Source organism: Lithobates pipiens, unplaced genomic scaffold (assembly GCF_037356315.1).
Source record: "Lithobates pipiens isolate NorthernLeopardFrog02 unplaced genomic scaffold, aLitPip1_a1.2 Scaffold_18, whole genome shotgun sequence".
Classification (NCBI taxonomy): Eukaryota; Metazoa; Chordata; class Amphibia; order Anura; family Ranidae; genus Lithobates; species Lithobates pipiens.
Window position 1 is genome coordinate 645,799,315 of NW_027507758.1, and position 22,016 is coordinate 645,821,330.

At 48.5% G+C, this 22,016-nt stretch overlaps 1 protein-coding gene across 1 annotated transcript in view; it reads left to right on the forward strand.

Annotated features, from left to right (window-relative positions):
* Positions 1 to 4,365: 4,365 nt before the first annotated feature.
* Positions 4,366 to 22,016, forward strand: part of LOC143989919 (uncharacterized) — a 91,776-nt gene continuing 74,125 nt past the window's right edge. Inside the window, exons 1-7 of the mRNA XM_077490191.1 lie at positions 4,366 to 4,481; positions 13,146 to 13,269; positions 13,386 to 13,483; positions 13,563 to 13,769; positions 13,859 to 14,080; positions 14,160 to 14,366; positions 14,490 to 14,631. Coding sequence (XP_077346317.1) covers positions 4,395 to 4,481; positions 13,146 to 13,269; positions 13,386 to 13,483; positions 13,563 to 13,769; positions 13,859 to 14,080; positions 14,160 to 14,366; positions 14,490 to 14,631 — 1,087 coding nt within the window. The 5' untranslated portion in view covers positions 4,366 to 4,394. The remainder of the gene's footprint in view (positions 4,482 to 13,145; positions 13,270 to 13,385; positions 13,484 to 13,562; positions 13,770 to 13,858; positions 14,081 to 14,159; positions 14,367 to 14,489; positions 14,632 to 22,016) is intronic.

Consider the following 22,016-nt stretch of genomic DNA (forward strand, 5'->3'; position numbering starts at 1 on the left):
AGAGAAGGAGGGAAGGAGTTGAATGTGCGCAGACGTAATTTATTAACTAACATTTTGTGGGGTTTATTGGAAAATTCGTAAAATTTCTGTTTCATCCAGAGCAGCGATTTAGCTGCCCGATCGAGTTGGGCCGTTTTAATCTGTCGCCTGAGTAGGGTAACTTTCCGCAATCTCTCCACTGTGGGGGAGCCCAAAAGCCTCATCTCCGCCGAGAGAAGAGCAGAAGTTAGAGATCGAATATATTCGGTTCTGTCTCTCTTCAGTCTAGAGCTCTCTGCAATGCAAGCACCCCGAAAAATGGCCTTATGGGCCTCCCACAGGGTGAAAAAATCAGAGACCGACCCACTGTTTAGTTGGAAGAATTCTGCAAGATTCTGCGCAAGGACAAAGCAAGAGCTTTCAGATTGTAAGAGATGATTATTGAGTCTCCAATGACAAGCTCTGGGATAGGCCTGAGTGAGCAGGAGATCTAGGGTGATGGGGGCATGGTCAGACCAGGTAATCGGCATCACCTCAGAGTCAACCACAAATGGGATGAGAGGGGCAGATATAAAGAAGTGATCGAGCCGTGAATACATTTTATGAGCTGGAGAATAGAAGGTAAATTGCTGGTCTGTGGGGTGTTTAATCCTCCATGAGTCGAAAATGGTGGTGGGATCTAATAAGTTGCCGAAAGGAGGTAGCTTGAGAGGCAAGCTTCTTGGAGGGTGTTGAGGAGAACAGTGTTTGTCTATCTCTAGTGGGGGACATAACCAAATTAAAGTCCCCCCCAACAATCATAAAGGGCTGTGAAGGATAATGGGGAGAATCAAACATTAAGGAAGTCAATCTGACCAGCATTAGGAGCATACAGGTTGACGAGGGTCAGAGAGGTATTAAAGTATTGGCAGTCTAGGATTAGGTATCTACCATAGGGATCTACATGGGAGTTTTTAACCTTAAGGGGGCAAAATCGCAACACACGTCCTGCCTGTGGGGTCAGAGGCTAGGAAGGAGGAGGGGAAATGTTTGGAAGCAAACTTAAGGGAGCCATCTGCTTTAAAATTAGTTTCTTGTAACATAACCACATCTGCACCAGAGGACCTGAATTCCTTCAGGGCCACCCAGCGCTTACGTATAGAGCCTAGGCCCTTTACATTATATGACATGAGCTTTAAAGCCATAAGGGCAATCTAGGTAAGAAAGCATACTGTATGTAAGTACCTGGAAGTTATAACACAGCTGACAATAAGTAACAATGAGCCAGAACTCTAGTCGATATAAGGTATTGTTAGCATCAGTTATGCCTAGGCGGCGGGGAAAGAATAGGTACACCCAAAGCCAGGATAACTTGAGGCCAAACCAGCCTATGCAGTGCATAGGTAAACAACAAAACTGATCTGTAGGAATGGACACCGTAGAACAAAAAACATTAAAAAGAAACATTAAAGTGGTTGTAAACCCTTACAAACCACTTTGACCTACAGGTAAGCCTAGATTAAGGCTTACCTGTAGGTCCAAGAAATATCTCCTAAACCTATTTGGTTTAGGAGATATTTGCCCGAAAACAGGCACCGCTGTCTACGGCGCATGCGCCGTAGACAGCGGCGCGCAGGTGCACTGAGTGCGGCATTCTCAACGACGGAGCTGCCGCGCGTGTCGGCTCCCGTGCGCATGCGCGGGATTGACGTCATCGCGGCTTCGCCGAATGACAGCGGCGGAGCTGCGAGACCCCACCAAGAAGATGGATGCAGCGGACTACAGGGGACAGCGGCGACTTTGCTGGCTCCTGTGTCAGGTAAGTGACACATAATGGGCTACTATGCGATGCATAGTAGTCCATTATGCTTTGCCTTTGCAGAAAATGAAAGAGGAAGTAAACTCATCAGGGTTTACTTCCTCTTTAACAGAAGCGTCAGAAAAAGAAAAAAGAAAACAAGAACAAAAAAGAACAGAACATCTTGAGAGCCTGGGGAAAACATGTTCCTCAGGAGACCCAGGGCAACAACCCAGGCCAAGAGGGTCATGGCAGGACGACCACCGGAGGAGGTCTTACGTAAAAATGGAAGGGCCATCTACTCTCCTTATGAACTCGTAAAATTAACAAAGTGCATTAACAACATATAGTCTTTTGTAAGAACAAAACCCCATGGGAGGGGGAAAATAGTCTCGGCTTGAACATTCAAGGCAAAGGACAAACTTGCAACAGGATCTTTTCCTTTCAATTCACAGAGGACAGGAAAAGATGGGGGAGTATGAGCAACATACATAACTGAACCATGTGGGGTAAGGCGGGGGGGAGTCAGGGAGGTTGTTTGGAGAACCGTGGGCATTGAGGTGTAGAGAGATGCTAGATTTACTCTTCACGGGTGTCCAGATGCGGCTTGGTGTGTTGGGAAGAGGGCGAGTCTGGACATCAGCTGGATGCATGTCTTCTTCAGGCAGGGGAGGGAGCCCGAGGCTCTTTAGAAAGGATTCACTCTCCGGAAGATCACGAAGGGTGTGCTGAGTTCCAATTTTGGACACAAGCAGACAAAAGGGAAAGCCCCAACAGTATGGGACCTTGTGATGCTGCAAGTAAGAGGTAATTGGCCGAAGGTTCCTGCGTTTAGCCAGGGTGATGGGGGAGAGGTCACTGAAGATCTGCAACTTCACTCTCTTGTAGACAATTTGAGGTTTGTTGCACGTGGATTGGATCAGTGCCTCTTTGCTTTCAAAGAAGTGGAACCGGACAATAACATCTCTGGGTCTAGCCCCTGCAGGAGGCTTGGGGGCCAGAGAGCGATGAGCCCTGTCAAGGTGCCAGTCTATGTCCACTACCGTGGGGGGCCGGGTGTTAAAGAGGCCTAGCAGATAAGCACGTAAGTCAGAATCTTCCACAGTCTCCTCTAAAGAGGTAGACAGGATACCTCTAAAGCGCAGATTCTGGCGTCTCTCTCTATTTTCAAGATCCTCCTGTTGGAGCTGTAGTTGAGACACTGAGAGGCGTAGGTTGTGGTTGTCCTCCTCAACAGCCTGAACGTAGCTGACCATCTCATCAAATTTGTTTTCAAGCCTGTCCGTGCGATCACCAAGCTGGTTGATTTGCTTTCGTAGTTCCACCGCAAGTTTATTTACCTCGGCCGAGACATTGGTTGTGATCTGTTGAAGCAGGAGATATAATTTGGCATCCAGCTTGGCGTCCAATATATCGGGGGTAAGCATCCCCTGCGGGGGTGTCAGACCCAAGTCGGAGGCTTGGGGGACAATAACTGGGGGGTGCCAGAGCCCTCCATTCCCAGGGGCAGGTCCATATTGGAGAAAGGGTCCGGCGGGGGATGTGAGGGGGGCGGCTGAGATCTGGTAACAAAGCGGTCCATAATAGGCCCCGACTGCTGATCAGGGATGTGTTTGTAATATTCCTGTTGCTGACCAATTTTTCCCATGGGGCGCTTTAGCACTGCAATGAAGAGGAATGCTTACCCCCGGAGCTTTTAGTTGCTAGTGTGGCGTTGCGGGGGGTCACGGGGAGCAGATAGGCCCTTTAACTCATTTAAAAGTCATGATGGCAAGTGGTAGTGAGACACATATCAATAGCTGATGATGGGTTCAGATAGTTTCAGGAGAATTCACTCCCCCCTCACACTGGCAGACTGTGAAATTAGGAGCTGTAAAATGCTGGGTGTAGCAAAATGGCCGACTACTTCCAGGGTAGGCCGGAGCCAGGACCTTGCCTAGTTAAAGCTGCAGCCAGAGGACACCAGGTTCAATTTCAGGTGGGATTATCCAGGCCTGTACAGGATTCTGCCCCCCTATAAGATCAGTGAAGTAGGTGTAAAGTGGAAGCAGTAGATCTGCAGAGAATATTATTTGAGCCCCTAGCACTTTATATATGAATGTCTCCACATATTTTAGTGTATTTGTGATGATTTATATGCACACACAATAGGACAGCGCTGTGACACATAATGCTCTTCTAGTTGATAAAGGGAATACTTACCTTTGTTACAGCAGCAGTCCGGTATAAGTTATTTCTGTAGGTATTTTAGTTGTTACACATAGCGCGGGTTTTATTCTATTGCCCAAATCTGGGGATCAGGAGCCATTTCCACCCTTTACTCTCGGCTGGGGCTCTTTGTATCCATATAACAGATGTTCTACATGACTAAATCTGACATCAATTTTACTGCAAAATCAAAGGGGCCAAAATGTCTCCCCCCCGAGCAGAAATATATTTCTATCCCCCTTGGTGGGAATGGAGATGACCCATCTATAAGGATATACAGTACATACACACACAGCACAAGGCCGTGTTCACTCTACCAGACGTTTCTCAGGGCTGCAGTTCCTCTGAACTCCACAAGGTGGTGATCTCACTTCTCCCCAGACAGGAAGTCTCTAGGAAGACAGGAAGTCTCTATGGAAGACAGGAAGTGATGTCAGGTACAGACAGGAAGTTCCGGGTGAGAGGTGAGTCAGGAGGAAGTAGAGAGGAGACGTTGCTGGAAGAAGTAGCAGAGGAGGTAATAAGATCGTATTTTCTATTTACACCCAGTAACCCCCTTTTAGTGAAGGTCAGAAATATTAGATGTTTGTATTTAGTTTTATAAAATGGACAATCTCTAATCGGGATACAATGTATAACGCAGTCAGTGTATCGGTATAATGTGGAGTGTGAGTTCCGGGGTCCCCACAGGGGGAGGACATGAGGCTCCCTCAGTAAGAAGCATATTAATGATTGTATATTGTGTCAGGATAGAGCCAGACACCTCGGCACCACCTGAATCTGAGGGGAGGTCTCTGGCTGAATTCACAACACAAAGAAGGGGGTCAGTCTGGTGAGAGTCGCCTTCCATGGTGGACACAGAGAGGAGCTGATGGCTGCAGACCTCACTGGAAGTTGCTTAGAACTGATGGGTCAGTATGGACTGGGTGCTGCTCTCTGCACCCTGGACATATAGTTCTGTATTGTCTGTGCTGCTGAGCTGTGGTCAGACCCTCCCAACCCCCTCCAAGGGCCCATGGACTTCACCCTGCCTGCCTTGCATCAGCTACCAGCCCCTGTCGGCCCGAATATCTGCCCTGTTCTGGACTTCACCCTGCCTGCTCTTTTCAGCCACTAGCACCTACCCCTGTTGGACTTGATATCTGCCATTTCCTTTACTTAACCCATCACGCCCCTGATCTCTGCCCTTTTTTGGACCTGGATCTCTGTCCCTGAGTCGGGCCCATTTCCCTGGCCATCCTACGTGGACTACCTGTGTGGTGTTACATTGTTATCCGGTGGAATTTTTCATTGTACTGTGTCTTGCTACCCTATGTGCTAACACTGCTCTGCCCTGTGGACTATCACCCCTTTGCTGTCCTGAGGAGCACCCTTCATTTCTGTGCCTTCTGTTTGCCCCGTTAAAATAACAACCCTTATCTGTCCCATATTACCGCCCTGAGGATCGCTCTTCATTGCTGTATCTATTGTGTGTTCTGTGGACTAAGGTGTCCTTTTATGAAGCAGTGAAATCTATTCACTGCTTCATTCTCCGGCATTCACAGAGGAGATCTTTCTCCTCTGTGTGCCACTTTATGAAGCGGAGTAGATCGCTTCACCCTTGGAGGAGTGAAACGATCTACAAACGCTTCTAACACTGGAGAACGGCCCCTAATACTGGAATCTCGTGAGACTTTACGAGATTACAGTATTAGAAATTCACAGATACACAGAGATGTCAATATATTAAGCAGTGATAAATTATCACAGCTCAATACACTGACACACGGTGTGATTAATGTTAGTGAAATAAAGAGTCCCCCTACATAATATATACATGTATACACACACAGACATTATACATACATGTATATACACACACATTGTATATATATATACATATACACATTATATATATATATATATATGTATACACATAAATATGACAGGGGGACATGGTTACAGTGTTGGGGGGTAGTGATGGACGTTTCGCGAACGCGGCCGATCGTTCGCGAAACCGAACGTTCGCGGCGGGCCCCATTGACTTCAATGGGAGGCGAACTTCGCAAACCTACAGGTCAAATTTGCAGCCACAAAAGAATTAATAGCTGTGCAAACATAGTCCCGCCACATGGCCAATGACATAACACATGTATGAGGTGAATCTGGGATCGACAACTACAAGCATTCTTTTTTTATATGGGAAAATGTGCATGAAGGCAATGGAGGAGAGGGAAGGTCTGGGACCAGGGTAGGCAAAGAAGAGGGTGCAGGAGATGATCACTAGCAGCGTGACATACAGCAATGACACCTGCACCGTGATAGAGTGATCTGACAACAGCACCGTGATAGAGAGCACTGACATCAGCAGCGTGACATACAGCAATGACACCTGCACCGTGATATACAGCACTGACAGCAGCACCTTAAGCAGCCCCAGGAGGGAGTCAGCATAGCACAGGAATGGTGGGAGCCCCTCATAATAAGCATAGCAAAGGGATGGTGGGAGCACCTCAAAATATGCACAGCAGAGATACAGTCCCAGGGTGAAGTCAGCACAGCACAGGGATGGTGGGAGCCCCTCATAATTTGCACAACAGAGGTACAGCCCCATGAGGATGTCAGCAAAGCACAGGGATGGTGGGAGCCCCTCATAATAAGCAGCCCCAGTAGAAATATGACACCTCTCAACCTCTTCAAAGAGGAGCGTGCGGGCATATAGTACGGTGTGCTTTTTTTGGACAAGGAAGTGAGCCAAATGAAGAAAGAAGGTCTCTGTGCTCGATTAAAAAAATAGTTTATAGACATATACATGGTCTACTGGTCACATGTGTTGAATTCCTCCGAGATCCATGCCTCATTCATTTTTAGAAATGTGAGGTAGTTATCACTGTCGTGAGCTAGGCGAGTACGCTTATCGGTCACAATCCCCCCTGCTGCGCTGAACGTCCTTTCGGACAGGACACTGGATGAGGGGCAAGCCAACAGTTCCATTGCAAATTGGGCAAGCTCTGGCCAGAGGTCAAGCCTGCCCACCCAGTAGTCCAGGGGTTCATCACTCCTCAGAGCGTCCACATCGGCCGTTAACCCAATGTAGTCGGACACCTGACGGTCTAGGCGTTCCCTGATGCTGGATCCGGATGACACCTGTCGATGGGTCGGCTGAAAGAATGACCTCATATCCGAAGTCACCAGCACATCTTCAAACCGGCCTCTTCTTGCAGGCACTGTTGGATTGGTACCCGCAACTTTTTCTCTGGGAGTGGGAATTGTTCCTCTGCCAGCGCACGCAAAAGCAGAATGCAGCATTTCTCGAAGCAAGGCCTGGAAGTGCTCCATTCTGACAGCCCTCTGTGACGGCGGTAACATTTCTGCCATTTTGTGTTTGTACCGGGGGTCTAAGTACGTTGCCACCCAGTACTTGTCCTTGACCCTTATGCTTTTTATACGGGGGTCCCTATTAAAACACTGGAGCATGAAGGCCCCCATTTTCACTAAAGTGGAAGCGGTGTGGTGGCCTGGCTCCTGCTCATTATCCAGGATAATGTCGTCCTCTTCATTCTCCTCTCCCCATCCACGCACAACAGGGATCCCAGAAAGGTTTAAAGCATGCTCTTCTTGCTCCTCATCCGTCCCGGCACCATCCTCCTCTGACTCCTCTTCAGACTCCTGTTGTTGACTTGTCTCAGATAGAGTAGCCCCCCCTGGGAATTCATCCAGCATTGCGACTTCCTCATCTTCCCGCTCCTGCTCCTCCACAGCTTAATCAATGACACGACGCAATGCACACTCCATAAAGAAGGCATAAGGTACCATGTCACTGATGGTGCCATGGCTGCGACTGACCAGTTTGGTGATCTCCTCAAATGGCCGCAGAAGTCTGCATGCGTCGCGCATGAGCAGCCACTGGCGCGGTGAAAAAAAACCCAGCTCCCCAGAACCGGTTCTTCCGCAGAGTTCATACAGGTAGACGTTAACTGCACGTTTCTGCTGGAGCAGCCTATCAAGCATATAGAAGGTTGAGTTCCATCGCGTCGGGCAATCGCAAATAAGACGTCTGACCGGCAGATTGTGTCACCGCTGAATGTCAGCAAGGCAAGCCATGGCTGTGTAAGATCTTCTGAAATGGGCCGAGATTTTCCCTGCCTGCCGCAAGATGTCCTGGACCCCAGGGTATTTGACAACGAATCGCTGCACGACCAAGTTTAAGACGTGTGCCATGCATGGCACGTGCGTGATTTTGCCCTGTTTCAATGCGCTAAGCAGATTGGCACCGTTGTCACACACCACTTTACCAACTGTCAAATTGAGCGGTGTTAGCCACTGATCTGCCTGTGAACGCAAAGCTGAAAGGAGTGCCGGGCCAGTGTGGCTCTTGGCTTCCAGGCACAACAGACACAGCATGGCATGGCAACGTCTCACCTGGCATGTGGAATAGGTTCTGGGGAGCTTGGGCGGTGCAGCGGAAGAGACACTAGCAGCGGAAAAGGAGGAGGGAGCTGAGGAGGAGAGGGAGGAGGATCGAGTAGGAGGAGCAGGAGAAGAAGAAGTGTTAGGCCTGCATGCAATCCGTGGCGGTAAAACCAAATCTACACGGGTGCCACAGGTTACATGCTGACGGCCGTCAGAAGGTTCACCCAGTGGGCAGTAAAAGTGATATACCTTCCCTGCCCGTGTTTGCTAGACCACGTGTCTGTGGTCAGATGTATCTTGGCACCGACACTGTGAGCCAGAGATACATTCACTTGCCGCTGAACATGGCCATATAGCTCTGGGATGCCCTTCTGTGAGAGATACTTCCTTCCTGGGACCTTCCATTGTGGTGTTCCAATGGCCACAAATTTGCGAAAGGCCTCCACCAGTTTATATGGCAGTAATTGGCGGGCTATGAGTTCTGACAAGCCAGCCGTCAATCGTTGGGCAAGAGGGTTATCCGGCGTCATCATTTTTTTACGCTCGAACATTAGGCCAACGGAAGCCTGCCTTTTTGCAGAAAAATGTGAGCTTGGCGTGATGGAAGGTGGAGTGGAGGACAATTGTGAGGAGAGAGGAGAAGGAGAAGTAGAAGATGAGGCTGGACGGTGAGAGCCTGCAGTGTGGCTTTGTGTGTTCCGTTGCTCCCACTCGGCTCGGTGATGGCTGCCCATGTGCCTTCTTAAGGCGGTCGTCCCTAGGTGAGTGTTGGGCTTACCGCGACTAATGCGTTGACTGCAAAGATTTCAGATGGCAACGCTATTATCAGCAGCGGACACGTTAAAAAAAGCCCACACTGCGGAGCCATGTGCCGGTGTCCTGGGAGCGCCAGATGTGACCGTACATGGTCGATGACTCGCTCCTGATACATTTGCAGTCTGCTTTGTCCCTCCTGTGCAATGTAAGTTATTCCTGCTTCTCCTCCCTATCTGCTGGTCCATATCTCCCTCTGAACTCCCCTCCTCTTCCTCTCTTGTGGGCACCCACGTGACATCACTAGACACGTCATCATCAACGTCACCTTCCCCACCGCTATAAGTAGAGATCTCGGAGTAGGCAGCAACACCGGGGACCAACCTCCTCCTTGGGCTGATCTGAGTACTGTCGTCAGACTGCTGAGTAGCGGTTGTTGCTACCTCCTCTTCCTGATCCAATACCAAGAGTGGCTGCGCATCAGAAATGTCCTCTTGATATGGATCGGAAAATAATTCCTGTGACTCAAGCGGAAGGTATGTGGTGGTGGTGGTGGTGGTGGTGTTGTTGGTGGTAGTGTCTTTGGGGGTGCACATAGCAGAGAGTGAAGAAGAGGGTGCAGATCGAGAGGATGAGGAGGGTGCAGAAGAGTAAGGCTGAGTGAGCCACTCAACCAAGTCTGGTGCGTCCTTTAAAGTAATTGAACGCACCTTCTGCAACTTCCCACTTTGGCTCAAGGCTGTTGCTCCTGCCCTACCCCTACCACCCCTGCGGAAGGGCCTGCCTCTTCCTCTGCCTGTCATTTTTTAAATGACCCTGTGACAAAACTCTTAGTCCCTATACCGATGAAGGACTGCTGCAGTATAGGGCAGCGGTCAGCAGTGGTGCACCTCAACCCTATCTATTGTGGACCGATACCGGTCCTTACAGAACAGCAGACTGTACCTCACTCAACCCTATGTACTGTAGCACCCTTCACCAAGTTACCAGTCCTTATAAGGACCTTTGTGGACCAAGTAGGTTGTGTGTGACTGATTAGCAGACTGTACGTCAGTCCCTATACTGCTGAAGGACTGCTGCACTATAGGGCAGCGGTCAGCAGTGGTGAACCTCAACCCTATCTATTGTGGACCGATACCGGTCCTTACAGAACAGCAGACTGTACCTCACGCAACCCTATGTACTGTAGCACCCTTCACCAAGTTACCAGTCCTTATAAGGACCTTTGTGGACCAAGTAGGTTGTGTGTGACTGATTAGCAGACTGTACGTCAGTCCCTATACTGCTGAAGGACTGCTGCAGTATAGGGCAGCGGTCAGCAGTGGTGCACCTCAACCCTATCTATTGTGGACCGATACCGGTCCTTACAGAACGGCAGACTGTACCTCACTCAACCCTATGTACTGTAGCACCCTACACAGACCAAGTTAGCAGTCCTTATAAGGACCTTTGTGGAACAAGTGAGTTGTGAATGATTAGCAGACTGCAGCAGAAGGGCAGCAGTCAAGTATAATATTCTTTCTATATTTGGAAGAAAGAATATTATACGTGTACAAGCCTATTACCATACCACTGATACCAGTCCTGAAAAGAACCTTTGTGGAACTAATAGTAACAGCTACTGATTAAACTGCCCCTCACTGCCTGGCACACTGCTTCCTTCCTGTCCCTATACAAACTGGCAAAACAGAGGAGACTGGAACGATAACTGGTTACTCGAATAGCACTTTTGTGGACCTGATAGTAACAGCTAATAATGATGATGATGACTAATCTGGCTGTCCCTAAAATAGCAGCAGACACAGCGCTCTGTCCCTTTATCTAAACTGACAAAAGACACTCAGGCTGCTGCAAGAATCAGTAGCACAGCAAACCTATATACACCTAACACCTATACCAGTCCTGAAAAGAACTTTTGTATACCAAATAGCTAGCGATTTATCTCTCCCTGCTCCACACAGCAACCTCACCCTATAGTGACAGAAGAAAGAATGTAAAATGGCCGCCGGATCGGGTGTATTTATAGGTTAGGGGGAATGTCCAAGTGTCCATGTGCTGTAATGTCTCAATTGGCCGTCCTGTACCCCATGATGGATGTGTCATCATAGGTCAAAGTTCTTTTACACATTAAACACGAAAGTCCGCCGGGCGAACAACGCCAATAGTCTGCCGAACGAGCGGACCGCGAACGTCCGAAATTCGCCGCGAAACGACCGCCGGGCGAACCGTTCGGCCATCACTATTGGGGGGTCTGAACGAGGCATAAGGAAGTTAATCATCTTCCTCTTTCCCCCTCAGATCCCCCCAGATTTCCTCTTCACTCCCCGGTTCTCCACCTCTGAGCTGGTGAATCGGGCAGTGTGAATTCTGACACAGATCACCAGTGAAGCGCTGAGATCCCAGCTTCATAAAGTGACCGTTACTGTGTCATTCAATGAGGATTCTCAGTGTGCGGAGATAATCGGCGGGAGAACAAGTTCAAACACTTCTCCCCTGATTATCTCTGGTTTATAAACTGTTTATGGGCTGTGATCAGCGGCGATCCTCTGGATCTCCACTGATCACTGCTTCATAAACGGACACCTAATTCTCCTCCTGCCTGTACCCCGAGTCCCCCAATAAACGCCCCACGTGTCGGGTTCCTGGTGATTTGCCTCTGTGTGCTCTCTCTCTGCACTCTTCATTCATTACACCCCGTCATGTCCGTCCTCTTCCTCCATAGTCACTGCGATGTCTTTTATCTCCAGCAGATGATGATACACACATATATTATTATTATTATACATGATTTCTATAGTGCCCACAGTTTACGCAGCACTTTACAATATAAAAGGGAGACAATACAGTTATAATACAATAAAATACAAGAGGATTAAGAGGGCCCTGCTCAGAAGAGCTTACAATCTAATAGGGTGGGGCAGGTGGTACAAAAGGTTGTAACTGTGGGGAATGAGCTGATGGAAGTGATAAAAGATCAGTTGGAGACGTGATCGGCTTCCCTGAAGAGATGAGTTTTCAGGGGTCACCTGAAGGTAGCAAGAGTAGGGGATAGCCGGAGAGGTTGAGGTAGCGAGTTCTGGAGGATGGGAGATATATATATATATATATAGTGTGGAAACCTAGATTAACCCCTTCAGGGGGATCAGTTGATGATGAATATATCTTCCTTCCAAATCTGGCCATACATGGTTCAGTTTTATCGTTCATCCAGCGGGATGAGAGGAAAAAAACTGAAGTGATTCCCCCATCCACACATTGGAGGGGGATGGGGGAAGCCTCCCCGCTGCACTATTGTATTCTGACAATGGGGGGCGCTCCTCCACTCTCAGAATACACAGATCAGTGATGAAGCTATTGGCTGCAGCCGCTGATGGAGTGACTTTTATCCGGCAGTGACCACACATGGATGGAAATGTGACCGATCCCTGCTGAACCCGCTGAATTTCCATGTCTCTATGGTCACCATAAGTGACTTCCTCCCCTCCCCCTCATCTCCTTCATTATGTAAGTCATGCTGAGATCATCTCCCATTGGCTGAGCAATATTCTCATTTGTCTCTGAGCTCCTTCTTCCACTTTTTCTGATGCTCTTAGGATGTGGGCGGACTCTTGGCATCCTCACTAGCAAAGTAGGACTGTTGGTCCTGCATTGTGGGTAATGACATCAGAATACCTGCTACAAGCTTTTATCCTGCATAGTGTGGGGGTCCTGTGTGGGTAATTATATCTCACCCTGAAGTGGAGCTTTAATAAAATGGAGACCTGAATGGTGAGGTGAGGAGGATTCTGGGAATATCATTTATTTTTTCTATTTGTGTTCAGATCTAGAGTTTTCCTCCTGTGAAGTCTGGAGATCATATGACATCACATTGCCTCCACCTCCCTCCCTGATAGAATAGAGAAATACAAAGAAGATTCTAGAAGTCACCAGAGAGATGATGGAGGAGAGGTGAGGAGGATTCTGGGAATTCTGGGACATTATCCAGTAACAGACAAGGGATGTGTCTGGATGGTGACGGTATCATTGTGTGTGTCAGGTTCCTATAAGGTGTCAGGATGTCACTGTCTATTTCTCCATGGAGGAGTGGGAGTATTTAGAAGGACACAAGGATCTCTACAAGGACGTCATGATGGACAATCAGCCGCCCCTCACATCACCGGGTAAGAGGAGACTTTATTGTAAAGGAGAGAGCAGTACGGAGGCTCCACCTAGATCCCCCATCATCTGATAAACACATAGAAACAATGTATTCAGTCAGTGTGTGTGTTTCCTACAGATGGATCCAGTAATGGGAACCCACCAGAGAGATGTCCCCGTCCTCTGTATTCCCGGGATTCCACACAGGAAGGTCACACCATCCCCCACCATCATCAGGTAGATGATTGACAATTATTGGTAGTTCTGATTTATACACAGCATGATTGTTACAATGAATGTTTTATTATATATTCAGAGTGGAAACCTCGGGGATGATAATATTGTTCTTAAAGAAGAGTATAAAGAGGAGGAAGAGGAGTATGGAGTGATGGAGGAGTTTTCAGAAGGACACAAGGATATGATGGAGCCACCAAATACCAGGAACCCACCAGAGAGATGTCCCCGTCCTCTGTATTCCCGGGATTCCACACAGGAAGGTCACACCATCCCCTACCATCATCAGGTAGATGAGGAACAATCACTGATAGTATCATTAGGATCTGTACATTATCTGCATTGTTACCATTGATGTCATTTGTATTATATATTCAGAGTGGAAACCTGAGAGATCCCAAAGTTGAGATTAAAGAAGAGATAAAAGAGGAGGATGATGAGGATGGGGTGATGGAGGAGTCTCTAAAAGAACACAAAGATCTGTACCAGGACACCATGGTGGAGTCATCCAGCTACAGGAACCCACCAGAGAGATGTCCCCGTCCTCTGTATTCCCGGGATTCCACACAGGAAGGTCACACCATCCCCCACCATCATCAGGTAGATGACTGACAATTATTGGTAGTTCTGATTTATACACAGCATGATTGCTACAATGAATGTTTTATTATATATTCAGAGTGGAAGCCTCAGGGGTGATAATATTGATGTTAAAGAAGAGTATAAAGAGGAGGATGAGGAGTATGGAGTGATGGAGGAGTTTTCAGAAGGACACAAGGATATGATGGAGCCACCAAATACCAGGAACCCACCAGAGAGATGTCCCCGTCCTCTGTATTCCCGGGATTCCACACAGGAAGATCACACCATCCCCCACTGTTACAAGGTTGGTGGGATGGAGCATCTAGAACATGGACTCCTAGAGATGATGTGTGGATTTTCTATGTGATGTCACAATAATAAATCTTCTATCTTACAGATGATATTCTCTCTCATTTTCTTGGTTTAGAGTGGAGATCCAATGGATATAGAATTTGAGGTGAAATCAGAAGAAGAAGAGAGGTATGTGAGGGATGATCAGCAGTCTATGGAGGAGGATGGAATAACGGGGACATTTATAGAGGAGGACACTCCTACAGAGATCAGCACAGGTGGGTCATTAACACTAAATACATTCCTCCACTCATACTGCTCACTGATTGGTCAAGAGTAGGGCGGGGGCTGGGTGATAATCTTCCTTCTCTGTGCCGAAGACACAATTTATAGATCTAGACTGGATTTATGGAAATTCTGGGGTTCAGCTGGCAGAAAAATTTGATTTTCACCATAAATGTTGCTCTACCTTGGCAACTGGGGCATGTGCTTTGGGTCTTCTGCCCCATGCCTAGCATTATCTCTGACAGAACAATTCACCCAGGATTACTTGTTCTATTCTTTGATGATCACACACACGGGTTGGACTTGTGTCTTTTTTTGACCTCACCTACTATGTAACTATAATTGTGCCGGGTGGAGGGATATGTCTGTATAGTCTCAGACCCAAGTCACTGAGTGCAGTCTCAGGAGATGGGAGGCAGCGGTGTGGGACCTCTGCAACTTGTCTCATGTAAACATTTAATCTTCCACTGATTACTGAATACCAATATTATGAGTCCTGACCATTACACTGTATAATTTATATTGTACATTACATACTCCTGACCCCTGCACTATATACTCTATGTTGTACATTACATCATCCTGATACTATATAGTCCTATCTGTTGTATCTTATACAATATGTTGTACATTACATAGTCCTGACTTCTGCTCTCTCCCCTCTACCCATTGCTATATATACACATAATATGTATTCTCTTTTGTTACACCCGTTTCATACCAGCTGGACATTTTATATCTGATGATGTGATTGGAGCACAGACTTTTATATGTTGCTAATAATGTGATAACATCCTAAATCTTTGGAACCTTAAACAGAAAGTGATAATGAGGGAGGAGTCAATAACCCAATGATGGGGGTCTTCAGGATCAATCCAGTCTTCATCTTGGTTGTTCTCCCCCCATCCTCACTCTCTGACCTCTGGTGGGGCTCAGCCCCTCTGTTATTCATGACTAGGGATGAGTTTGGTGTTCGAGTCGAACGCATGTTCGACTCGAACACCGGCTGTTCACCCGTTCGGCGAAGCCAGAACTCCGTGGGCAGTGCATTGCTGCCTCATGATTGGCCAAGCATGCACTGTGACCCCGCATGCTTGGCCAATCACAGTGCCGGCAGCGAGGAGAGCCATAATTGGCCATAGGCAGGATGCCTGTGGCCAATTATAGCTCAGGGTGTTTAGTACACGCGCAACACTATATAAGGCCGCCAGCGCACGGGCCTTGTGTTAGTATTCCGGCATCTGCAGGAGTTAGTGGGTGTTGTGTGCCTCCAGCGCAATATACACCTGTATCTACCCTTTATTGCTGTTCTCTAAGCCCTTGTACACACGGTCGGACATTCTGACGGAAAATGTCTGATCAGACTGTGTTGTCAGATAATCCGACCGTGTGTGGGCTCCATCGGACTGTTTCCGTCGAAATATCCAACCGACAGAGTTTTAGAGCTGGGCTATAAAATTTTCCCACAACATGGTCCGATCGGACTTTGTCCGATCGTTTGTAGAGAATTCCGATTGGACAAAGTGCCACGCATGCTCAGATCAAATTCCTAGACCAAAGCTATTGGCTACTAGCCTGGACGTAGTCCCGTCGTAACGAAATAACGTCATCACGTTACGAACGATCGGATTTTCCGACAACTTTGTCCGACCGTGTGTATGCAACACAAGTTTCGGACAAAATCCGTCAGACAAAATCAAACGGATTTTGTTGTCGGAATGTCCGACCGTGTGTACAAGGGCTAATAGAGCCATCTGCAGTAGTTAGTGGGTGTTGTGTGCCTCCAGCGCAGTATACACCTGTGTCTACCCTTTATTGCTGGTGTTCTCTAATACAGCCATCTGCAGGAGTTAGTGGGTGTTGTGTGCCTCCAGCGCAATATACACCTGTATCTACCCTTTATTGCTGTTCTGTAATAGAGCCATCTGCAGGAGTTAGTGGGTGTTGTGTGCCTCCAGCACAGCACAGTATACACCTGTATCTACCCTTTATTGCTGCTTTTTTATCATACAGGCATCTGCAGGAGTTAGTGGGTGTTGTGTGCCAGCAAAATATACACAACCTAATTGCTGGTTTTCCCATCTCCCTGCAGGCCATTACTATGTCTGGAAGGCCAACAAGTAGAGGCAGACAGTCACAAGCCAATAAAAGAGGGCAAGCAGGCTCTGTTTCTAGAAACAACAGTGCTGGTCTTGGACGCGGTGCATCGTCATCAGCTCGTGGCCATGGGACACGCTTTTCCTTATTTTCGGCAGATGGGCGTGTTGAGCCGCATCATGCCGAAAACTTGGTAGAGTGGATGACCAAGCCCTCTTCATCCTCCTGATCCTCTCACCCAGGCTCAGGGTACTAGCAAAGCAGCTGCCAACACATCCTCTTCCCTCGTCTCAATGTCATCATCAGTCACTTCTTCCCTAGACCCACCATGTCCCCCCGAACTGTTTGAGCACAGTGTTGGGTACATGCTCCAGGAGGATGTCCAGTGTTTTGAAGGCTCTGATGATGATACTCAGCTAGAGGAAGGCAGTAGTGTGAACGCAGAGAGAGGAGATGCTCAAGAAGGACAACAATCTGGCAGTCATGATCCACAAAAATCCCAAACCTGGCATACTGCCAGGTTTGCTCCAGTGATGAAGTGGGAGGGGATAATGAGGTCACTGACTCCACATGGGTGCCTGGTAGGAGAGAGGAGTAGGAGGAGGCACATCTCCAATGAGGCAGGATGCCCTCCGGGGCCCAGTTTAGGGTCATCACACCGCAGAGCTCCGCCTGTGCAGGGCGCTGCCTTTGTGCGTTATTACAAAAGTTCTTTGGTGTGGGCCTTTTTTGAGACGAGTGCATCAGATCACACTGCTGCATTTGCAACATATGACTCAAGCGTATCTCACGTGGCCAAAACATCAGCCGCTTGGGCACCACATGCTTGACCAGACATATGTTGACCTGCCATGCAGCCCGTTGGCAAGCGTACCTTAAAGACCCACACCAAAGAACAAAGCGGACCTCTTCTTGCTCCTCATCAGCTGGATCTCCAACCCCACTAGACCTTCAGTCCTCTCTGAAACCTGCTCTGAGAGAAATTAAGGTGTAGAATTAGGTGTGTCACAGCCAAGTGCTTGCGGGCACTCTGCTAGCAGTAAACCCACGTCCAATTGTAGCAGGCAAATTTCACTGCACCAACTGCTGGACCGTAGAAAGAAGTTCACTCCCGGCCATCCACATGCCCAGCGGTTGAATGCTAGCTTGGCTAAATTGCTAGCACTTCAACTGCTGCCTTTTCAGTTGGTAGACTTGGCCCCCGTCCGTGAGTTTGTACAATGTGCGGTTCCTCAGTGGCAGGTCCCCAAACGCCACTTTTTCTCACGGAAGGCGATTCCGGCTCTCTACCGGCATGTGGATGGCAATTTCCTTGCCTTGCTGGACAGGGCGGTCAGTGGTAAGGTGCATATTACCGCTGACTCTTGGTCCAGCAGGCATGGACAGGGATGTTGCCTGTCTTTCACGGCCCATTGGGTCACTCTTCTGGCAGCTGGGAAGGATGCAGGACAAGGTGCAGTAGTGTTGGAGGTTGTTCTGCCACCACGCCTCCAAAATGCTATTATTGGTTGTGACACACCTCTCTCCTCCACCCCCTCCTCTTCTTCTTCCTCCATGGCCTCTTCCAGTGCTCTGTCTTCGGAACCAGCGGTGCTCCGTAGGCGTTCAAGGGGCTATGCAAGTACGCCGGCAAAAATATGCCATGCCGTGCTTGCGCTGGTTTGTTTGGGGGACAGGAGCCACACTGGGGCAGATATTTTGTCAGCTCTGTAGGGGCAGGCCGAGAAGTGGTTGACGCCACGCCAGCTTAAGCCAGGAATGGTGGTTTGCGACAATGACACCAACCTCCTCTCCCTCCGACAGGGACAACTGACCCATATGCCCTGTGTGGCTCACGTCCTTAACCTGGTGATGCAGTGGTTCTTGGGCAGGTACCCGGGCTTACAGGATGTCCTAAAGCCGGCCAGAAAAGTCTGTGTGCATTTCTGCCGATCATTTAATGCCAGTACTCGGCTGGCTGAGCTCCAAAAGGAGTTGAACCTGCCCAAGAACCGCCTTATATGTGACATGCCCACCAGGTGGAACTCAACGTTGACCATGCTGCAGCGGCTGCACACGCAGCAGAGGACCATCAATGAGTACCTGTGCGACTACCCCACCAGGACAGGGTCAGGGGAGCTTGGTTTTTTCTCACCACGCCAGTGGGGCATGATCAGGGATGTCCTGTCACCATTTGAGGAGGCCACAAGGATGGTGAGCAGTGACAGTGCATGCATCAGTGACACTGTACCTCTTGTCCACCTGTTGGAGCATACGCTGCATGGAATATTGGACAGGGCAGACAGTGTTCCTGCTGTGCCACCCATCACACAGGAAGAGGACGAGGAGGAGGATTGTGTCAGCATGGAGGTGGCTCCTGGTACTCAGCAGCAGCAGTCTTGTAGGGATGAATTACAGTTCCAAGAAACCCGTGGACTTGTACCTGGCTGGGAGGAGGTAGCTGCGGATCATGTTGTCCTTAGTGACCCAGAGGACTCCGGACCGAATGCCTCAGCTAACCTACGCTGCATGGCCTCCCTGATCCTGCAAAGCCTGCGGAAGGATCCTCGTATTCTTCGGATCAAGGAGAGGGACCATTACTGGCTGGCTACTCTCCTTGATCCATGGTACAAGGGTAAGGTTGCCGACCTTATCTTGCCATCGCAGAGGGAGCAGAGGATGAGACATCTCCGGGAGGCCTTGCAGAAAGGTCTGTGCAACGCGTTCCCAGAGACTGGGAGGTTACAAACTCCTGGTCCTGGACAACGTGCTGCTGATGCATCGGTCAGAAGGAGCGGTGGAGAAGGTGGCCGTCTGACTGATGCTTTCAGACAATTTTTTAGTCCGCAGCCCCAAGGTATGATCGGTTCCAGCAACCATCGCCAGCGTCTGATTTACATGGTGCAGGAATACCTAGGAGCAAGGTCAGACTTGGACACCCTTCCCACCGAAAATCCTCTGGCTTACTGGGTCTTGAGGATGGATCACTGACCAGAGCTTGCACAGTATGCAATTGAGCTACTGGCCTGTCCTGCATCCAGCGTTCTTTCGGAACGCACCTTCAGTGCTGCTGGTGGCTTTGTAACCGATCACAGGGTGCACCTGTCCACTGACTCGGTTGATCGACTGACCTTCATAAAGATGAATCAGTCTTGGATCACCATCAGCTACCAAGCACCTGAAGCTGATATAACTGAATCATTTTTTTTGAAATGTCACATCCCTTCAAGACTGCCTATGCTGATGCTGAGTGACTGTCCTGTTTTGTTGACTGACTATCCTCTTCCTCCTCAATGATCCCGCTTAAATCTTGGAACAACATTTTTGGTTCTGGGTGATGCCACCAGCCCAGTTTTTTAGCCCCTGTTTAACAGGGGCGTGTAATTACAATTTTTGTTGCAATGCTTTGCAGCAGGGCTCATTCCTGCACTTCAATTAGAGTATATGGTAGAGGTTGCAGTGTATAGGCCCAATTTTTCAGCCCCCGTTTAACGGGGCATGTAATAAAATTGTTGATGCAATGCTTTGCAGCAGGGCTCATTCCTGCACTCCAACTAGAGTATCTGGGAGAGGTTGCAGTGTCGTGGAACCAGCAAGCAGTGCCTAAGGCCCAATTTTTCAGCCACTGTTTAACAGGGACATGTAATTACCATTCTTGATATAATATTTCACAGCAGGGCCCGTTCCTGTGCCGACCGAGAGTAATTGTGAGGACTTATAGTGTTGTGGCACCAGCACCACAACCACCAAAGGCCCAATTTTTCTACCACTGTTCAACAATGGCAGGTGCGTTACATCAGAGGGGACTGAGTCACCCATACGTCACTGGGGAACCCCATGGGTTCCCTCATCAGCGTCAGAGGGGGCGGGGTCAGGTGACGGGTGGTCCTGCCCTCCTAATATAAGAAACGTCAGCGCTGGGATCCCCGCAGTGTCTCCGCAGTGGAGACAGAAGACGGATGTATGGACAGTGCTGAACTGAAAGTCACCCGTCGCTGGATCAGATCATCCATCGCTGGACCCCGGAGAGATGATCATCCGTCGCTGGATAGCAAGAGTGGATTACCACCGCTGGAATCTTATTTAAAAAAATAAATAAATAAAAAAGGAATTTTTCAAAAGTGTGTTTGTCTTAACCATTTTTACACTTTCTTTGTGAAATGGTAGGCCCTTACCATTTCAAACAGGGGGGGCGGGATCTGGGGGTCCCCTTGTTAAAGGGGGCTTCCAGATTCTGATAAGCCCCCCGCCCGCAGACCCCAACAACCACTGGCCAGGGTTGCGGGAATGAGGCCCTTCTCCACATCAACATGGGGACATGGTGCTTTGAGGGGTCACAGACCCCCAAAGCATCCTCCTAATGTTGAGGGCATGTGGCCTGGTTCGGTTCAGGAGGGGGGCGCTCTCTCATCCCCCCTCTTTTCCTGCGGCCTGCCAGGTTGCGAGCTCAGATAAAGGGTCTGGTATGGATATTTAGGGGGACCCCCATGTCAATTTTTTTAATTTGACACGGGGTTCTCCTTAATAGCCATACCAGACCTGAAGGGCCTGGTAATTGAATTTAGGGGAACCCCCACGCTTTTTATTTTTATTTTATTTTTATCAATGAATGAATTGTCGGCTAATACAGAGAACACTCATTGAGTGTTCTCTGTATTACGGGAGCCGACAATGGAAAGTGATTTTAAAATACTTTTTTTCCTTGCGAAATGACACTTTGTGCAGGGACAGTTCTAAGCACAGGAAACATGCGCCCATTCACAGGCATACTATAGACACCCCCCAGGTATGAAATTTAAAGGAATATTACACTTTTATTGTTTCACTTTAATCATTATTAAAATCACTGCTTCTGAAAAAACTGCCGTTTTTAAAACTTTTTTTTGCATTGATCCATGTCCCCTGGGGCAGGACCTGGGTCCCCAAACACTTTTTAGGACAGTAACTTGCATATTAGCCTTCAAAATTAGCACTTTAGATTTCTCCCATAGACTCGTATAGGGTGTTCCGGCTTTTCGAATTTGCCGCGAACGGCCCAAATTGTTCACTGTTCGCTAAACAGGCGAACAGGCAATGTTCGAGTCGAACATGAGTTCGACTCGAACTTGAAGCTCATCCCTATACAGGAGATATAAACATTAAAGCACCAGCGCAAGTGGGAGCATTTGCAACATATAATAATGTACAATAGTCAAGTGCTACAATGATGGTAAAACTGGCGCGTTTCGACCCCGCTGGGTCTTCTTCAGAGAATTTGTACGCTGTAACAGCAGTAGCATAAATTGAAGTACATGCAAGAAAA